The sequence below is a fragment of the Lagenorhynchus albirostris genome, chromosome 2 (assembly GCF_949774975.1).
Source record: "Lagenorhynchus albirostris chromosome 2, mLagAlb1.1, whole genome shotgun sequence".
Lineage (NCBI taxonomy): Eukaryota > Metazoa > Chordata > Mammalia > Artiodactyla > Delphinidae > Lagenorhynchus > Lagenorhynchus albirostris.
In genome coordinates this window covers 45,609,649-45,624,697 of record NC_083096.1, presented here as the reverse complement: position 1 = coordinate 45,624,697, position 15,049 = coordinate 45,609,649, and the positions used below count along the sequence as shown (strand labels likewise).

The 15,049-nt window shown below is 33.7% G+C and overlaps 1 protein-coding gene across 3 annotated transcripts in view; it reads right to left on the bottom strand.

Annotated features, from left to right (window-relative positions):
* The window catches only part of EDEM3 (ER degradation enhancing alpha-mannosidase like protein 3), a 91,013-nt gene that overhangs the window by 52,947 nt on the left and 23,017 nt on the right, over positions 1-15,049 (bottom strand). For all 3 annotated transcript variants that reach the window (XM_060131743.1, XM_060131761.1, XM_060131754.1), the window contains exons 6-8: positions 14,050-14,203; positions 9,244-9,378; positions 6,438-6,543 (exon numbers count right to left, since the gene is read on the bottom strand). In XM_060131743.1, coding sequence (XP_059987726.1) covers positions 6,438-6,543; positions 9,244-9,378; positions 14,050-14,203 — 395 coding nt within the window. The remainder of the gene's footprint in view (positions 1-6,437; positions 6,544-9,243; positions 9,379-14,049; positions 14,204-15,049) is intronic.

Sequence of the window (15,049 nt, the reverse complement as noted above, 5' to 3'; positions counted from 1 at the left end):
CAATATCACTGATGAACATAGATGCAAAAATCCTCAACAAAATACTAGCAAACAGAATCCAACAGCACATTAAAAGGATCATACACCATGATCAAGTACAGTTTAGTCCAGGAATGCAAGGATTCTTCAATATACGCAAATCAATCAATGTGATAAACCATATTAACAAATTGAAGAAGAAAAACCATATGATCATCTCAATAGATGCAGAGAAAGCTTTTGACAGAATTCAACACCCATTTATGATAAAAACCCTGCAGAAAGTAGGCATAGAGGGAACTTTCCTCAACATAATAAAGGCCATATATGACAAACCCACAGCCAACATCGTCCTCAATGGTGAAAAACTGAAAGCATTTCCAGTAAGATTAGGAACAAGACAAGGTTGCCCACTCTCACCACTCTTATTCAGTATAGTTTTGGAAGTTTTAGCCACAGCAATCAGAGAAGAAAAGGAAATAAAAGGAATGCAAATCGGAAAAGAAGAAGTAAAGCTGTCATTGTTTGCAGATGACATGATACTATACATAGAGAATCCTAAAGACGCTACCAGAAAACTACTAGAGCTAATCAATCAATTTGGTAAAGTTGCAGGATACAAAATTAATGCACAGAAATCTCTTGCATTCCTATACACTAATGATGAAAAATCTGAAAGTGAAATCAAGAAAACACTCCCATTTACCATTGCAACAAAAAGAATAAAATATCTAGGAATAAACCTACCTAAGGAGACAAAAGATCTGTATGCAGAAAATTATAAGACACTGACGAAAGAAATTAAAGATGATACCAACAGATGGAGAGATATACCATGTTCTTGGATTGGAAGAATCAACACTGTGAAAATGACTCTACTACCCAAAGCAATCTACAGATTCAATGCAATCCCTATCAAACTAACACTGGCATTTTTCACAGAACTAGAAAAAGAAAATTCACAATTTGTATGGAAACACAAAAGACCCCGAATAGCCAAAGCAATCCTAAGAACGAAAAACGGAGCTGGAGGAATCAGGCTCCCTGACTTCAGACTATACTACAAAGCTACAGTAATCAAGACAGTATGGTACTGGCACAAAAACAGAAAGATAGATCAATGGAACAGGATAGAAAGCCCAGAGATAAACCCACGCACATATGGTCACCTTATCTTTGATAAAGGAGGCAGGAACGTACAGTGGAGAAAGGACAGCCTCTTCAATAAGTGGTGCTGGGAAAACTGGACAGGTACATGTAAAAGTATGAGATTAGATCACTCCCTAACACCATACACAAAAATAACCTCAAAATGGATTAAAGACCTAAATGTAAGGCCAGACACTATCAAACTCTTACAGGAAAACATAGGCAGAACACTCTATGACATACATCACAGCAAGATCCTTTTTGACCCACCACCTAGAGAAATGGAAATAAAAACACAAATAAATAAATGGGACCTAATAAAACTTCAAAGCTTTTGCACAGCAAAGGAAACCATAAACAAGACCAAAAGACAACCCTCAGAATGGGAGAAAATATTTGCAAATGAAGCAACTGACAAAGGATTAATCTCCAAAATTTATAAGCAGCTCATGCAGCTCAATAAGAAAAAAACAAACAACCCAATCCAAAAATGGGCAGAAGACCTAAACAGACATTTCTCCAAAGAAGGTATACAGACTGCCAAGAAATACATGAAAGAATGCTCAACATCGTTAATCATTAGAGAAATGCAAATCAAAACTACAATGAGATATCATCTCATACCAGTCAGAATGGCCATCATCAAAAAATCTAGAAACAATAAATGCTGGAGAGGGTGTGGAGAAAAGGGAACAGTCCTGCACTGCTGGTGGGAATGTGAATTGGTACAGCCACTATGGAGAATAGTATGGAGGTTCCTTAAAAAATTACAAATAGAACTACCATACGACCCAGCAATCCCACTACTGGGCATATACCCTGAGAAAACCATAATTCAGAAAGAGTCATGTAACCAGAATGTTCATTGCAGCTCTATTTACAATAGCCCGGAGATGGAAACAACCTACGTGTCCATCATTGGATGAATGGATAAAGAAGATGTGGCATATATATACAATGGAATATTACTCAGCCATAAAAAGAAACGAAATTGAGCTATTTGTAATGAGGTGGATGGACCTAGAGTCTGTTGTACAGAGTGAAATAAGTCAGGAAGAGAAAGACAAATACTGTATTCTAAGACACATATATGGAATTTAAGAAAAAAAAATGTCATGAAGAACGTAGGGGTAAGACAGGAATAAAGACACAGACCTACTAGAGAGTGGAGTTGAGGATATGGGGAGGGAGAAGGATAAGCTGTGACAAAGTGAGAGAGTGGCATGGACATATATACACTACCAAACGTAAAATAGATAGCTAGTGGGAAGCAGCCGCATAGCACAGGGAGATCAGCTCGGTGCTTTGTGACCACCTAGAGGGGTGGGATAGGGAGGGTGGAAGGGAGGAAGATTCAAGAGGGAAGAGATATGGGAATATATGTATATGTATAACTGATTCACTTTGTTATAAAGCAGAAACTAACACACTATTGTAAAGCAATTATACTCCAATAAAGATGTAAAAATAAATAAATAAATAAAATAAATAAAAAGAATAAAATTAGTGTAATAAACACACTAAAGAGATAGGGAAGATATCAGCAACACAAAAGGAGAAGAAAATAAATCATTAATTGAGAAGAAATTATGGAATAAAAATATAACAAAATTCCATAATAGATGCGATACACAGCATCTAGGATACAGCTGAAGAACAAATTAGCAAACTATAAGACTGCATGTAATAAAAGGAATTGCAAAAAGAGATATATAAAAATGAAAGAGATAAAATAACTTTTTAAAAAAGATCAACTTTCAGCAATTAAAAACACCAATTATATATTGAAAGGGCCCACAGAATACCAAAAGGAGAGATAAAGAAAATTCTACACATAAAATTATTGTGACATTTTCAGAAATTTCTCTTTGTCACTGATATTCTTAATTTTCCAGAGAAAAAGATCACAAATAAGGGCATAAAAATCAGAATGACAGATTTTTTTAACAGGATATAAGAAAACAATACAGTTATATTTTCAAAGACTTGAAAGAAAAGAACTTGAACAGAAAATTATTTACAGCCTAACAGTCTCTCAAATATGAAAGCATAATAAAATTATTGTTAGACATGTAAGGCCTCAGAAGCTATTAAAAGCTACTGAGAACAGTTTGGGATAAATACTTATATAAGAAGAGAGGCAAATCTAAGAGATGTTGCAAGAAATATACAAAGTACAGGTGACAAAACACCTTGTTAAAGTTTATTATCTTTAAAGAAAGAGGGAGGGGGCAGCACTAAGAGCAAAAGAAAAAAAAGAAAACATTCATAATCAAAAAGAACTAAATATCTATATAATATCAACATAACAGAGGATGAGGGTTTGAACAGAAGGAAACAAAAGGATGGGAGAGCATGCTAAAGTTCATGTCTCACTAGAAGGTAAATATAGCTTTCAATTAAAAACAAAAGGATTAAAAGGAAACAGAAAAGGTGAGACACACTGAAATAATAAGGTAGTATAAATAAACCCAAATATATTTAAAATACCAATAAACAAGAATGGACTAAATTTACCAATTAAAAGACAAAGACTGACAAATGGATTTTTGTCAGTAAATCTGTAAAATCTATAAATTTTACAGAAGTTACACTTATGGCATGAGCCCCTGCAAACATTGAAAGTAAAAGGACAGAAAAAGACTTATCAGGCAAATATTAAGCAAAATAAAGCCAGTGTAGCTGCACTACCAACATATAAAATAGACTTTAACATAGTATTATTAGAGATGGTCACTGCATAATGATGAAAGGTTCAACTAAGAAGAGACAGCAATTTTAAATGAATGCACCCAATGTATAAAGCAAAAATACAACTAAAAGGAGATACTAATAGGTCCACAATCATTATCAGAAATTTTATCCACCTTCTTTAATTCTTGATATGTCAAGCAAACAGAAAATCAGCAAGGACCTGCACAGCATTATTAACTGAACAAACTGACATATATAGAATTTTATAACCAAAAATTAGAAAATATATATATTTTTTCTTAAGCACAAGTGAAAGCTGACCATGTTCTAGGGCAAAAAGATAACCTTAATAAATTTCAAAGGTATAGGTATCACATAGATCATAAGTATCATATAATATCAATAATATTTTTTAAAAGCACAAGTAACCCAATAGAAAATGGGCAATATATGAGAACATCCACATTAAAAAATAAAAAAGGAAACATATATAGCCAATAAATACGAAGAAGTGTTCAACATCATTGGTGATCAAAGAAATACAAATCTAACCACTATGGGAAATCATTTGTACACCCATCTGATTGGCAAAATCTTTGAGTATGACAATGCAAAGTGTTGGGAGAGGATGCTGATCCACAGGATCTCTTTTATGTTGCAGGTGAAAGTGTAAAGTGGTGAAACAACTTTAGAAAACAATTTGACATGTCTCCTGAAGTTGAACTTTAACTTATCCTATGACCTAAAAATTCTACTCCTAGATATACAGACAAAAGAAACTTTTATACATGTATAACAGAAGAAACAAAATATTCATGGCACTAGGGTTCACAAGAGTAAAATCGTAGAAACAATCTAAATGCTCATAAATAATGGTTTATTCACACAATAAAATATTATGCAGCAGTCAAAAAGAAAGAACTACATGCAACAATGTGCAAGAATTGTAGCAATATAATTTTAAGTGAAAAGTCTCAAAATGTCTCATACGACATGATGCCGTTTTATAAGTTAAAAACAAAACAAAAAATATATTTTTAAGGAATACATATAGATGCAATAAAACTGTACTAAAAGGAAAGCAAGGGAATGATCAATACAATATCAGAATGATGGTTATTTCAGTTAGAGACAGAGGTATGAGATTACAGAGGTATGGAGAGTCAAGGACCATATGCAGAAGTAGTATGTTATCAAGTTAGTTGCTTTTATAATGGATGGTCCATCTGTGGGTGGTTACTACATTATTAAAAATGACTAAATAAAATAGGCCATGCATGGGCCAATGAGGAGAGTGAAATAAGAATTAACAAAAGAAATTATAAAATTCTGAAGCCAGGATTCAGATCAGTTTCAGGAAGGGACCATTTAGATAACACTTTGAAAAATTTTAGACAATATTGCCTCTATTAGTGAATAGAGGCAATAATTTTATTTTAATATGTTCAAATTAATATTTATATCATTTTCATTCATTTAAATATATGCAGTTATTTATTTTATATATAACATAAGCCTTTAGGAAAACAGAGAAATGTGTAAATTAGACAATCAAATCTCATTAGGAATAGTCTAGTATATTTCCATTTGTCTATGCCTGTTTTATAGGAGTGTCTTATAAAGATAAAATATTTTTTATATGATCTTACATCCTGTTTGTTCATAAAACATTGTTATATGCTTTGTCCCCTGATCCAATTCAATTTAAAAACTTACTGTTTCAACACTGATGCGAAATAATTCTCAAACACTGATGTTATTCTTTACTGGTGATCACTTAGACTGTTTCCAAGTTTTCCACTACTACAAATAATTTTATGTGATTAACATCTTTGGGAACAAATGATTTTCTACCTTTTATATTGTTTCCTCAGGCTAGATGTCCAAAAGTGAAATTCTTAATCAAAGGAACTAACATCGTGAGCACTTACTTCATAGTAAGTGTAGCATATGCCAGGCACTGTTATAAGTTCTTGACATTAACTCATTTAATCATAATTCTAACTGATTCACTTTGATGTATAGCAGAAACTAACACAACATTGTAAATCAACTATACTCCAATAAAGATTATATAAAAAAACAAAACAAAAATCATAATAACTCTATGAAGTAAGTACTATTATCCTCATTTTACAGATACAGAGGCACACAGAGGTTAAATAACTTGCCCAAGATCACATGGCTTCAATTCCAACAATATGAATCCAGGGTCTATGCTCTTAGCTACCATGCTATATACTACTTCTGGAGGTAGGAAGAAAAAACATAAGGGTTGGTGATAACATTATTAAATACAGATTTCCACTTAATTACACCTTGATATGAGATGGCTGAGGTATTCTGATCCTCTAATCTTCAAAGAAATTAGTTCTATTGTTTCATCTATAATGCTATAAGGCATGAAATAGTACACTTAGCCATCTAGATTAAGTGTGCTATTATTATTTGGCACCAAGGAAGAAAATTTGGCTACACTGGTTAAAATTCTAGCAATCTTGTTGAGAAACTATGCTTTATACTGTCATAAAGACTATTTTAACAAATAAAAATCCTTTATTTCCCAACCATTTTGAGGATGACAAGGCTTAATTTGAAAAGCCCAACTTACATACCTTTTCGTACCCAATCTCCAGTATGAATATTTATAGTCACGCCCACTAAATTACTACTTCGCTGTCTTTTCTCCCAGAGAAAATCAAGAGCTTTTCTTGCATATTCCTATAATAAAAAAAGAAAAGTATACTTGAAGAACTGCATACCTTTGGCAAACAGGAAACAAAGAAACAAAAATCAAAGGCCCATAGTATATTTCAAGGATTAAGAAAAATTCCAAAGATACTTATAACATACATTAAATTTCCTTGCAAGTCAAAACTACTGGCTCTTTCAGCCAATTGAGTTTAGTTAAAAAGAATGACTCTAAAAATGCTATTTAGTGCCAATGGTCTCACTTTGAGACCATCCTCGTTCATCTACTCTTGTAGTACAGGTCTGCATTCACACACATGTATTATTAAAGTAAAAAGAACTGGCATAATTAAGTTAACTTATTAAAACAATTTCTATCTTTTATTTTTTTTTTTTGCGGTGCGCAGGCCCAGCAGCCATGGCTGACGGGCCCAGCCGCTCCGCGGCATGCGGGGTCCTCCCAGACCGGGGCACGAACCCACATCCCCTGCATCAGCAGGCAGACTCAATTTCTATCTTTCAAATGCAAAGTAAAAATCTCCTTAGATACTCTAATTTACAAAACTGGAAGAGAATTTCAAAGTTGGTATGCCATCTTTGAAACAGAATAGACATTTCAAATCCTACATTTTAAACAGCCAGCAACTTCATTAGTGAAGAGTAAGTAAATCAGCTAGTATTCATTTGACAATACCAAAATTATAACCTTATAATAATATTTTTCTCTTCTTTTTTCATTTATTTTTGTCACTTAGACACTAAATTAAAATTATTTCTGGTCAAATTCTTGGCTTTGGATGAAAAGATGTTACAAAACAAAAGCAAAGAACATGTACAAAAGAGTTTCTAAGTTAAAATTAATTTCAGAGCATGAATCTACTCAGCATTGCAGAAGTACTTCTATAAAAGAAATCATTAAACCAATTTGTCACTCTGCAGATTGAAGAATAGGATGTAAAATAGTCTTAATTCTTGACTATTTATGCTGAATTTTTTAAACAAAGGCAGATTGCAACTTTACTTAATGGTATAATTTCAGAGCTGGAAAGTTTCATAAAGATTACATTTCCCTATTCCTATCTTATAGCTAAGGAAAGAGGCCCAGTGAAATCAAAGATTTAACAAAAGTTTAAAACCGAATAATAGGACAACTAATATGAGAATTCAGATCTCTTTATATAGCAATATATTAGACCAAAAAGTCAACAAACTTTTTTCTGACAGGGGCCAGACAGTAAATACTTCAGGCATTATGGGCCATTCAGTCACTGTCACAATTACTCAACTCTGCCACTGTAGCATAAATACAGCCATAGACAAAAATAAATCAATGAGTGTGGCTGTGTTCCAATAAAACTTTATTTACAAAAACAGGCAGTGGCTGGATTTCACCTCAGACTGTAGTTTACCAGCCCTGTATTAGCTTGAGTCTCTGTCAACTGCATTAGGTTGCTTCTCTCATAATAAATCACTGTACATTCAAGAAGTTAAAGAAAAATCACAGTTTTAAAATATAAAATAACCCAGTGAAAAAAGGTTGGGCTTTGAATTCAGAAAGGCATGGATTCTAATTCTGGTTCCACTCATTCACCCTTTAGTCAAATATCTTTGAACCTCACTTTTCTCACGTGTAGATGCATCAGTATCTCAGAGTCTGTAGATCAAATTAAATTAGAAAGTATGCAAAAATGACATTTTTGTAAATGAAGGGAAAATATCACAGCAAGTTATAGAACAAAAATTAAACCAAACAAGATAAACTTGTCCTTAAGATACTTTGAACATACAACCACACAAAGACCATTTAACTTGCTTTATTTACACTCAGATCCAAGGTCTCTAATGCTAGTATACAGTCCCTATTTCTGATTGTTCTATGTGTACCATTTGCTGAATTTAAAAAAATTCTTCTAGGCCTTCCCTGGTGGTGCAGTGGTTGAGAGTCCGCCTGCCGATGCAGGGGACGCGGGTTTGTGCCCCGGTCCGGGAAGATCCCACTGGCCGCGGAGCGGCTGGGCCCGTGAGCCATGGCTGCTGAGCCTGCGCGTCCTGAGCCTGTGCTCCACAACGGGAGAGGCCACAACAGTGAAAGGCCCACGTACCGCAAAAAAAAAAAGGAAAAAAATAAATTCTTCTAAGTTAAATGTTTTAAAAATTGGCTGTTACTATTGCACTCCAATGACATGGTTAAACAATTAGCTAAAATAAAAACTGCAAGACATAGCTAGTCCACAACAAACTATTTGGGGGACATTAAGTCTTTGGATGATGAATAATATTTCCCCTTGGAGTAAACAAACTTACAGATGAGACTTAAGTGCAAAAAACAAACTCAATGAGACTTAAGTGCAAAAATTTCACTATGTTTTAGAAGATAAGTGAAGTTTTCAGAAATGAAATAGGCCATCTAGAAGTATAACAATAAAACACAGATAGTATTTCATGTAAGACATTTGTGATATCAAATTTCATATAGGTAATATGGCTAAAACATTTTGTAAGAATAAATCTAAAAATTTACTTTATAGTTCGTGAACAAAAAGCAAAGTTGTACTTAATATAACTTCTATGTTTTTCAAAATTAAAAACTATGTGCTGGAATTTAGACAAAAAGTTCACTAAAATAACAGAAATCATCCAGTTCATTATCTTAATACTTGATCAATGAAGAAAAGCTATAAAGTTAGTTATGCCCAATACCCAAGAAATCAAAGACTATGAAAAGCAAACCTCAAATATCGTTGCTCCCGTGAATCGACTTAAAGCAGCAAACTCAAGGATCAAGGTACCTGCACAAGCTGTACAGGTATCTGTTTCAGTTCCTGTCCGAGCTTCTGGTTTTCTGATACCAAACTTTAAATTAATCTAAATAAAATCAGAAGATTATCATTAGCAATTATCAAGAGATAATGACTTCTGGATAAGAAACCATTTTTCAAACAAGACTTTTAATCAAGTCATGAAAATAACTGATAAAATAACTAAACACTGAAATTTTATCTGATGATCACTGTGACCCAATTAACATCTAGGGAAGTACATTATAAGCACATAATATTCATGGGATAAATACGTTTTCACTTAGCTCCTTCCTCAATGATATCAAAATTCAATATCATTATAATAATTACACAGAGGAAATACCTTCTATTACAATCCTGTTCTCTGGACAGTTTGAACTAGTTAGTACCAGAATAGAAACCATACCAGTCCTAAAAGAAATTAGGTTTAATTCAGAATTTGTGAAAAAGCAGTACTATATTAAATAGTCTTTCACAGAGAAAAACCTAATTAAGTTATAGTATATATTTAAAAGGAGATTAAAATTTTATTTACAGGTTTAAATAATTTTGAAATATAGAGTATATTACCTTGCTGATAGACTAACAAATAACACAAAGAAAACTTTTTCAGCCGGCCAAATAATACCACAATATAAACCTGGATTAACCAAAACCAACCTGACCAGAAACTAGCTTTAAGGTTTTATGTGAGTTTTAAAAATGACTATTGACAATTACAGTAGCATTTCTATCCAGCAAACACTTCTGAGTTAAACCCATTAATGCAAATGCTATCAATTATGTATTCATATCCAAGAGGTTGATTGTACAAATTTTCATGAGCAAAAGAAGTATTTCCTAAGCGTGTTTAAGAAAGGATGGGAAGGCAGTTATATTCTACCTGTAGTCCTCTTCGAAGAAAGTAATCTTTAAAATTTTCTTGAGAAGAATCAACATTGTGAAAATGACTCTACTACCCAAAGCAATCTACAGATTCAATGCAATCCCTATTAAACTAACACTGGCATTTTTCACAGAACTAAAACAAAATATTTCACAATTTGTATGGAAACACAAAAGACCCCGAATAGCCAAAGCAATCTTGAGAACGAAAAACGGAGCTGGAGGAATCAGGCTCCCCGACTTCATAGTATACTACAAAGCTACAGTAATCAAGACAGTATGGTACTGGCACAAAAACAGAAAGATAGATCAATGGAACAGGATAGAAAGCCCAGAGATAAACCCACGCACATATGGTCACCTTATCTTTGATAAAGGAGGCAGGAACGTACAGTGGAGAAAGGACAGCCTCTTTAGTAAGTGGTGCTGGGAAAACTGGACAGGTACATGTAAAAGTATGAGATTAGATCACTCCCTAACACCATACACAAAAATAAGCTCAAAATGGATTAAAGACCTAAATGTAAGGCCAGACACTATCAAACTCTTACAGAAAAACACAGGCAGAACACTCTATGACATACATCACAGCAAGATCCTTTTTGACCCACCTCCTAGAGAAATGGAAATAAAAACAAAAGTAAACAAATGGGACCTAATGAAACTTAAAAGCTTTTGCACAGCAAAGGAAACCATAAACAAGACCAAAAGACAACCCTCAGAATGGGAGAAAATATTTGCAAATGAAGCAACTGACAAAGGATTAATCTCCAAAATTTACAAGCAGCTCATGCAGCTCAATAACAAAAAAACAAACAACCCAATCCAAAAATGGGCAGAAGACCTAAATAGACATTTCTCCAAAGAAGATATACAGATTGCCAACAAACACATGAAAGAACGCTCAACATTATTAATCATTAGGGAAATACAAATCAAAACTACAATGAGATATCATCTCACACCAGTCAGAATGGCCATCATCAAAAAATCTACAAACAATAAATGCTGGAGAGGGTGTGGAGAAAAGGGAACAGTCCTGCACTGCTGGTGGGAATGTGAATTGGTACAGCCACTATGGAGAAATGTATGGAGGTTCCTTAAAAAACTACAAATAGAACTACCATATGACCCAGCAATCCCACTACTGGGCATATACCCTGAGAAAACGATAATTCAAAAAGAGTCAGGTACGAAAATGTTCATTGCAGCTCTATTTACAATAGCCCGGAGATGGAAACAACCTAAGTGTCCATCATCGGATGAATGGATAAAGATGTGGCACATATATACATTGGAATATTACTCAGCCATAAAAAGAAACGAAATTGAGCTATTTGTAGTGAGGTGGATAGACCTAGAGTCTGTCATACAGAGTGAAGTAAGTCAGAAAGAGAAAGACAAATACCATATGCTAACACATATATATGGAATTTAAGAAAAAAAAATGTCATGAAGAACCTAGGGGTAAGACAGGAATAAAGACACAGACCTACTGGAGAACGGACTTGAGGATATGGGGAGTGGGAAGGGTGAGCTGTGACAAAGTGAGAGAGTGGCATGGACATATATACACTACCAAATGTAAGGTAGATAGCTAGTGGGAAGCAGCCGCATAGCACAGGGATATCAGCTCGGTGCTTTGTGACCACATGGAGGGGTGGGATAGGGAAGGTGGGAGGGAGGAAGATGCAAGAGAGAAGAGATATGGGAAAATATGTACATGTATAACTGATTCACTTTGTTATAAAGCAGAAAATAACACACCATTGTAAAGCAATTATACCCCAATAAAGATGTTAAAAAAAATAAAAATAGATAAATTGAGTTTCATAAAAAAAAAATTTTCTTGATACTTCAGAGGATAAGAAAATAATACAATTTTCTTTGTTTTACTATAGTGCTCTTAGTAGCTTCTGTTTCAATTTCTTGTCTGCTTCTCGTGTTATGGCAAAAGTGAAGACATGCCAGATTCTTCAAAATTCAGTGCCTCCATTTATAACAAAAACTAAATATATTTACTAAAAGTAAATTTAATTAAATAAACATCAGATGGTTTAAAATAACTTTGCTTTCAATTTTAATATGCTAAGAAAACAAAAAGATTAACAAGTTTAAACCACACTAATAAGCAAAGAAATTTCAAATTTTAAACCACACAAGCAAAGAAATTTCAAATTAGAACATGTTTCCATTTTTTTCCTCCTTAAATTCGCAAAAGAATGATAATATACAGTGTGGGCAGCAGTACGACACATGCACTTTTACACAACACAGGAAGTATAAAAGTAGAACCTTTCTGGAGAGCAACTGATCAGTAAGTACACAAAGCCTTAAAAAGCTCTCCCTGTTTTATGACTTGTTATTTCCTCTTCTAGTAATTTATCCTAAGGGAGAAATAAGTTAAAAAGATGTATATAAGGATATTCAAAGAAGAGCTGTTTAAAAATATCACAAACTAGAAATTTAAATAAGAAATTTAATACTAGTCTGTTTCTTAAAAAAAATAAAAAATGGTGTTGGTCATGATCCACTAAATCAATGGGTAAACGAATGAGCTGTGACCTCCCCGTTTGAAAAGCACGCTATATCATGCTGGATCTCCAGTCAGAGATTTCTTGATGGAGGAAATGAGTCTTATTTATATTGGTAGAGAAGTTACTCCAGCAAGCCAAAAGGCAAGGAAATGAAAACAAAAACAAAAACAAAAAATCCCTAGGTGCTTTGGGGAACACAAATAGACTATTCTGGCTGAAATGGGACATTCATTTCATTGGAGTATGGGGTATGAAAGAACTTCAGAAAGAAAGTCTATTGTCAAACCATAAAGAAACCTGAAAGCTAAAGGACATTCAGTGCAACAGGCAGAGTCAGTAAAATTCTGAGAGTAGTGTAATTTGATAAAAGTTATGTTTTAGTAAGATTAATTTTTTAAGTCTCTGAAGCAAAAACCAGAGAGAAAAGAGTAAAATAGGTATTTATAATAGCTTAGGAATAAAATTATATTAGTTTCAACAAGCATAGCAGCAGTAAGAAGAGAAAAAAATTAATAGAGCTTGGTAATGGCTGAGGTGTCTGGCCTGGATAAGAGGGAAAGAGTAGTAGTGTTAATAAAGAATGAAATATACCAGGAGAGCGTTCTTTCCATCTCAATGGCTTCTTTCCCTCTGCCTTAAATATACAATTTTCTTGGGGAGAAAACAACAAAACTCCCTCAACTGACTCTGTTGCCAACTCTCTTTAACTACCAACATAGAGGAAATCTCAAAATGAGATTCCACCTACTTTGAATCCTTCTTCCCCCTTTATTCTGCCACATTATATCCTTCAAGGCTCTGTTCGCACCTAATTCTCCTAATGTTTGCTGGAACATCTCCTTTTGAAACTCTCTTTTTAGGAATTAATAATACCTTACACTACTTTGTGGTTCTCCTCCTCAGTCTCCGAACAATCTCCTTTTCACTGCTCTACTTCCTCCTCATTCCTCTCTGTTCTATATTCTCTTTATACCCTCTCCTCTGGAGAGTTAACACCTACTCTTACGCTTCCACCGTATCTCCTGCACAAATAATTCTGTGCCCAAATTCCAGTCTGGCATCTGTTTCTTCCTTCTGCAGCATAATCTATTGTGTTATGCAATGACACATAAAAAGCTTTAACTAATCTAAATTCTCACACCATTCAAATGCAAACTAACTGAAATGTCAATATAAATTTCTTATATAGCTTGAAGAATTTTTTTCCCAGCCTCAAGCAGGTGAGGAACAATGGCTGGATCACAAAAATTGATTTTTTTTTTACAATAGTGAAGAAGGATACAAAGACTGCCATATTTTTCAGAATTACTTACTCTTGGATAAGGAAGGCCACTGGTAGTATTGAAAGCTGGTAAAAGTTTGTAACCCAATTGCTTTGCCATTTGGAGAAGTTCATCATTGTACCACTGCATGTACTCGCCTTTTTCTTTCAGCATGATGGCCAATGAGTGTCCACCCAAAAGACCCCTAAAATCACAGAGGTGAAACATTAGCCACATTGTACAGATACTTAAACATCATCACCTAAAAAGATGTGGGTATCTTATTATCAACAATTTAGAGTACATAAGCAAAGATCACAGAAGAACTTAACTTTTTCCCTAACTCTGGCTACTCATTTTGTGGCAAACCATATTACATAGCCAGTATTAAAAAAAAATAAAAATCAGATGTTTTATCTGTTGTAAAGTGTTTGGCATTCTTAAATACCTTAAATTTTCTTAAAATAAAAAACATCCTAGAAATCATTTATCTTAACAAATTTAACAGATTTGATTTTAAGAAATTTTAAATTTACTTATAGTATCATGAAATCTCTGACTCTTAGCATAACATTAAAAAAAAAAACAACTCCCCACTCTGTATTAAATGTAATAGACTAATACACTCTGTGAAAAACTACAAAGCTATTTCTTAAATTTAACTGAAGAATAGATTCACTTTATCTGAAAAAGGAAATGAGTTACAATAACACAAAAGTAACCATTAAATATAAAACTACATGTTGAAACGTGAACTAATAAATCCTGTAATTCCTGTGTTCCAAGAATATTTCAAACTGTTTAGTTCAAAGGTAATCCTATAAATTCAGTTTCATTTGGCTTGAAGAGGTGCTGCTTAAGGTTAGTAAACTAGATAATCTGGCGAAAAACCTGCGACGTAGCTAATACTCAAATATTCAACCTATAGTCAGTCATTTTTTAACAACAAACAAAGATTGCCTTTGATTTGAGTCTACAACTATTCCCAAAGCCTGTTGCTCTCTGTGCCTCATATAATGCAGGGTCATCCCACAGCCTCTGTGTTTTATAA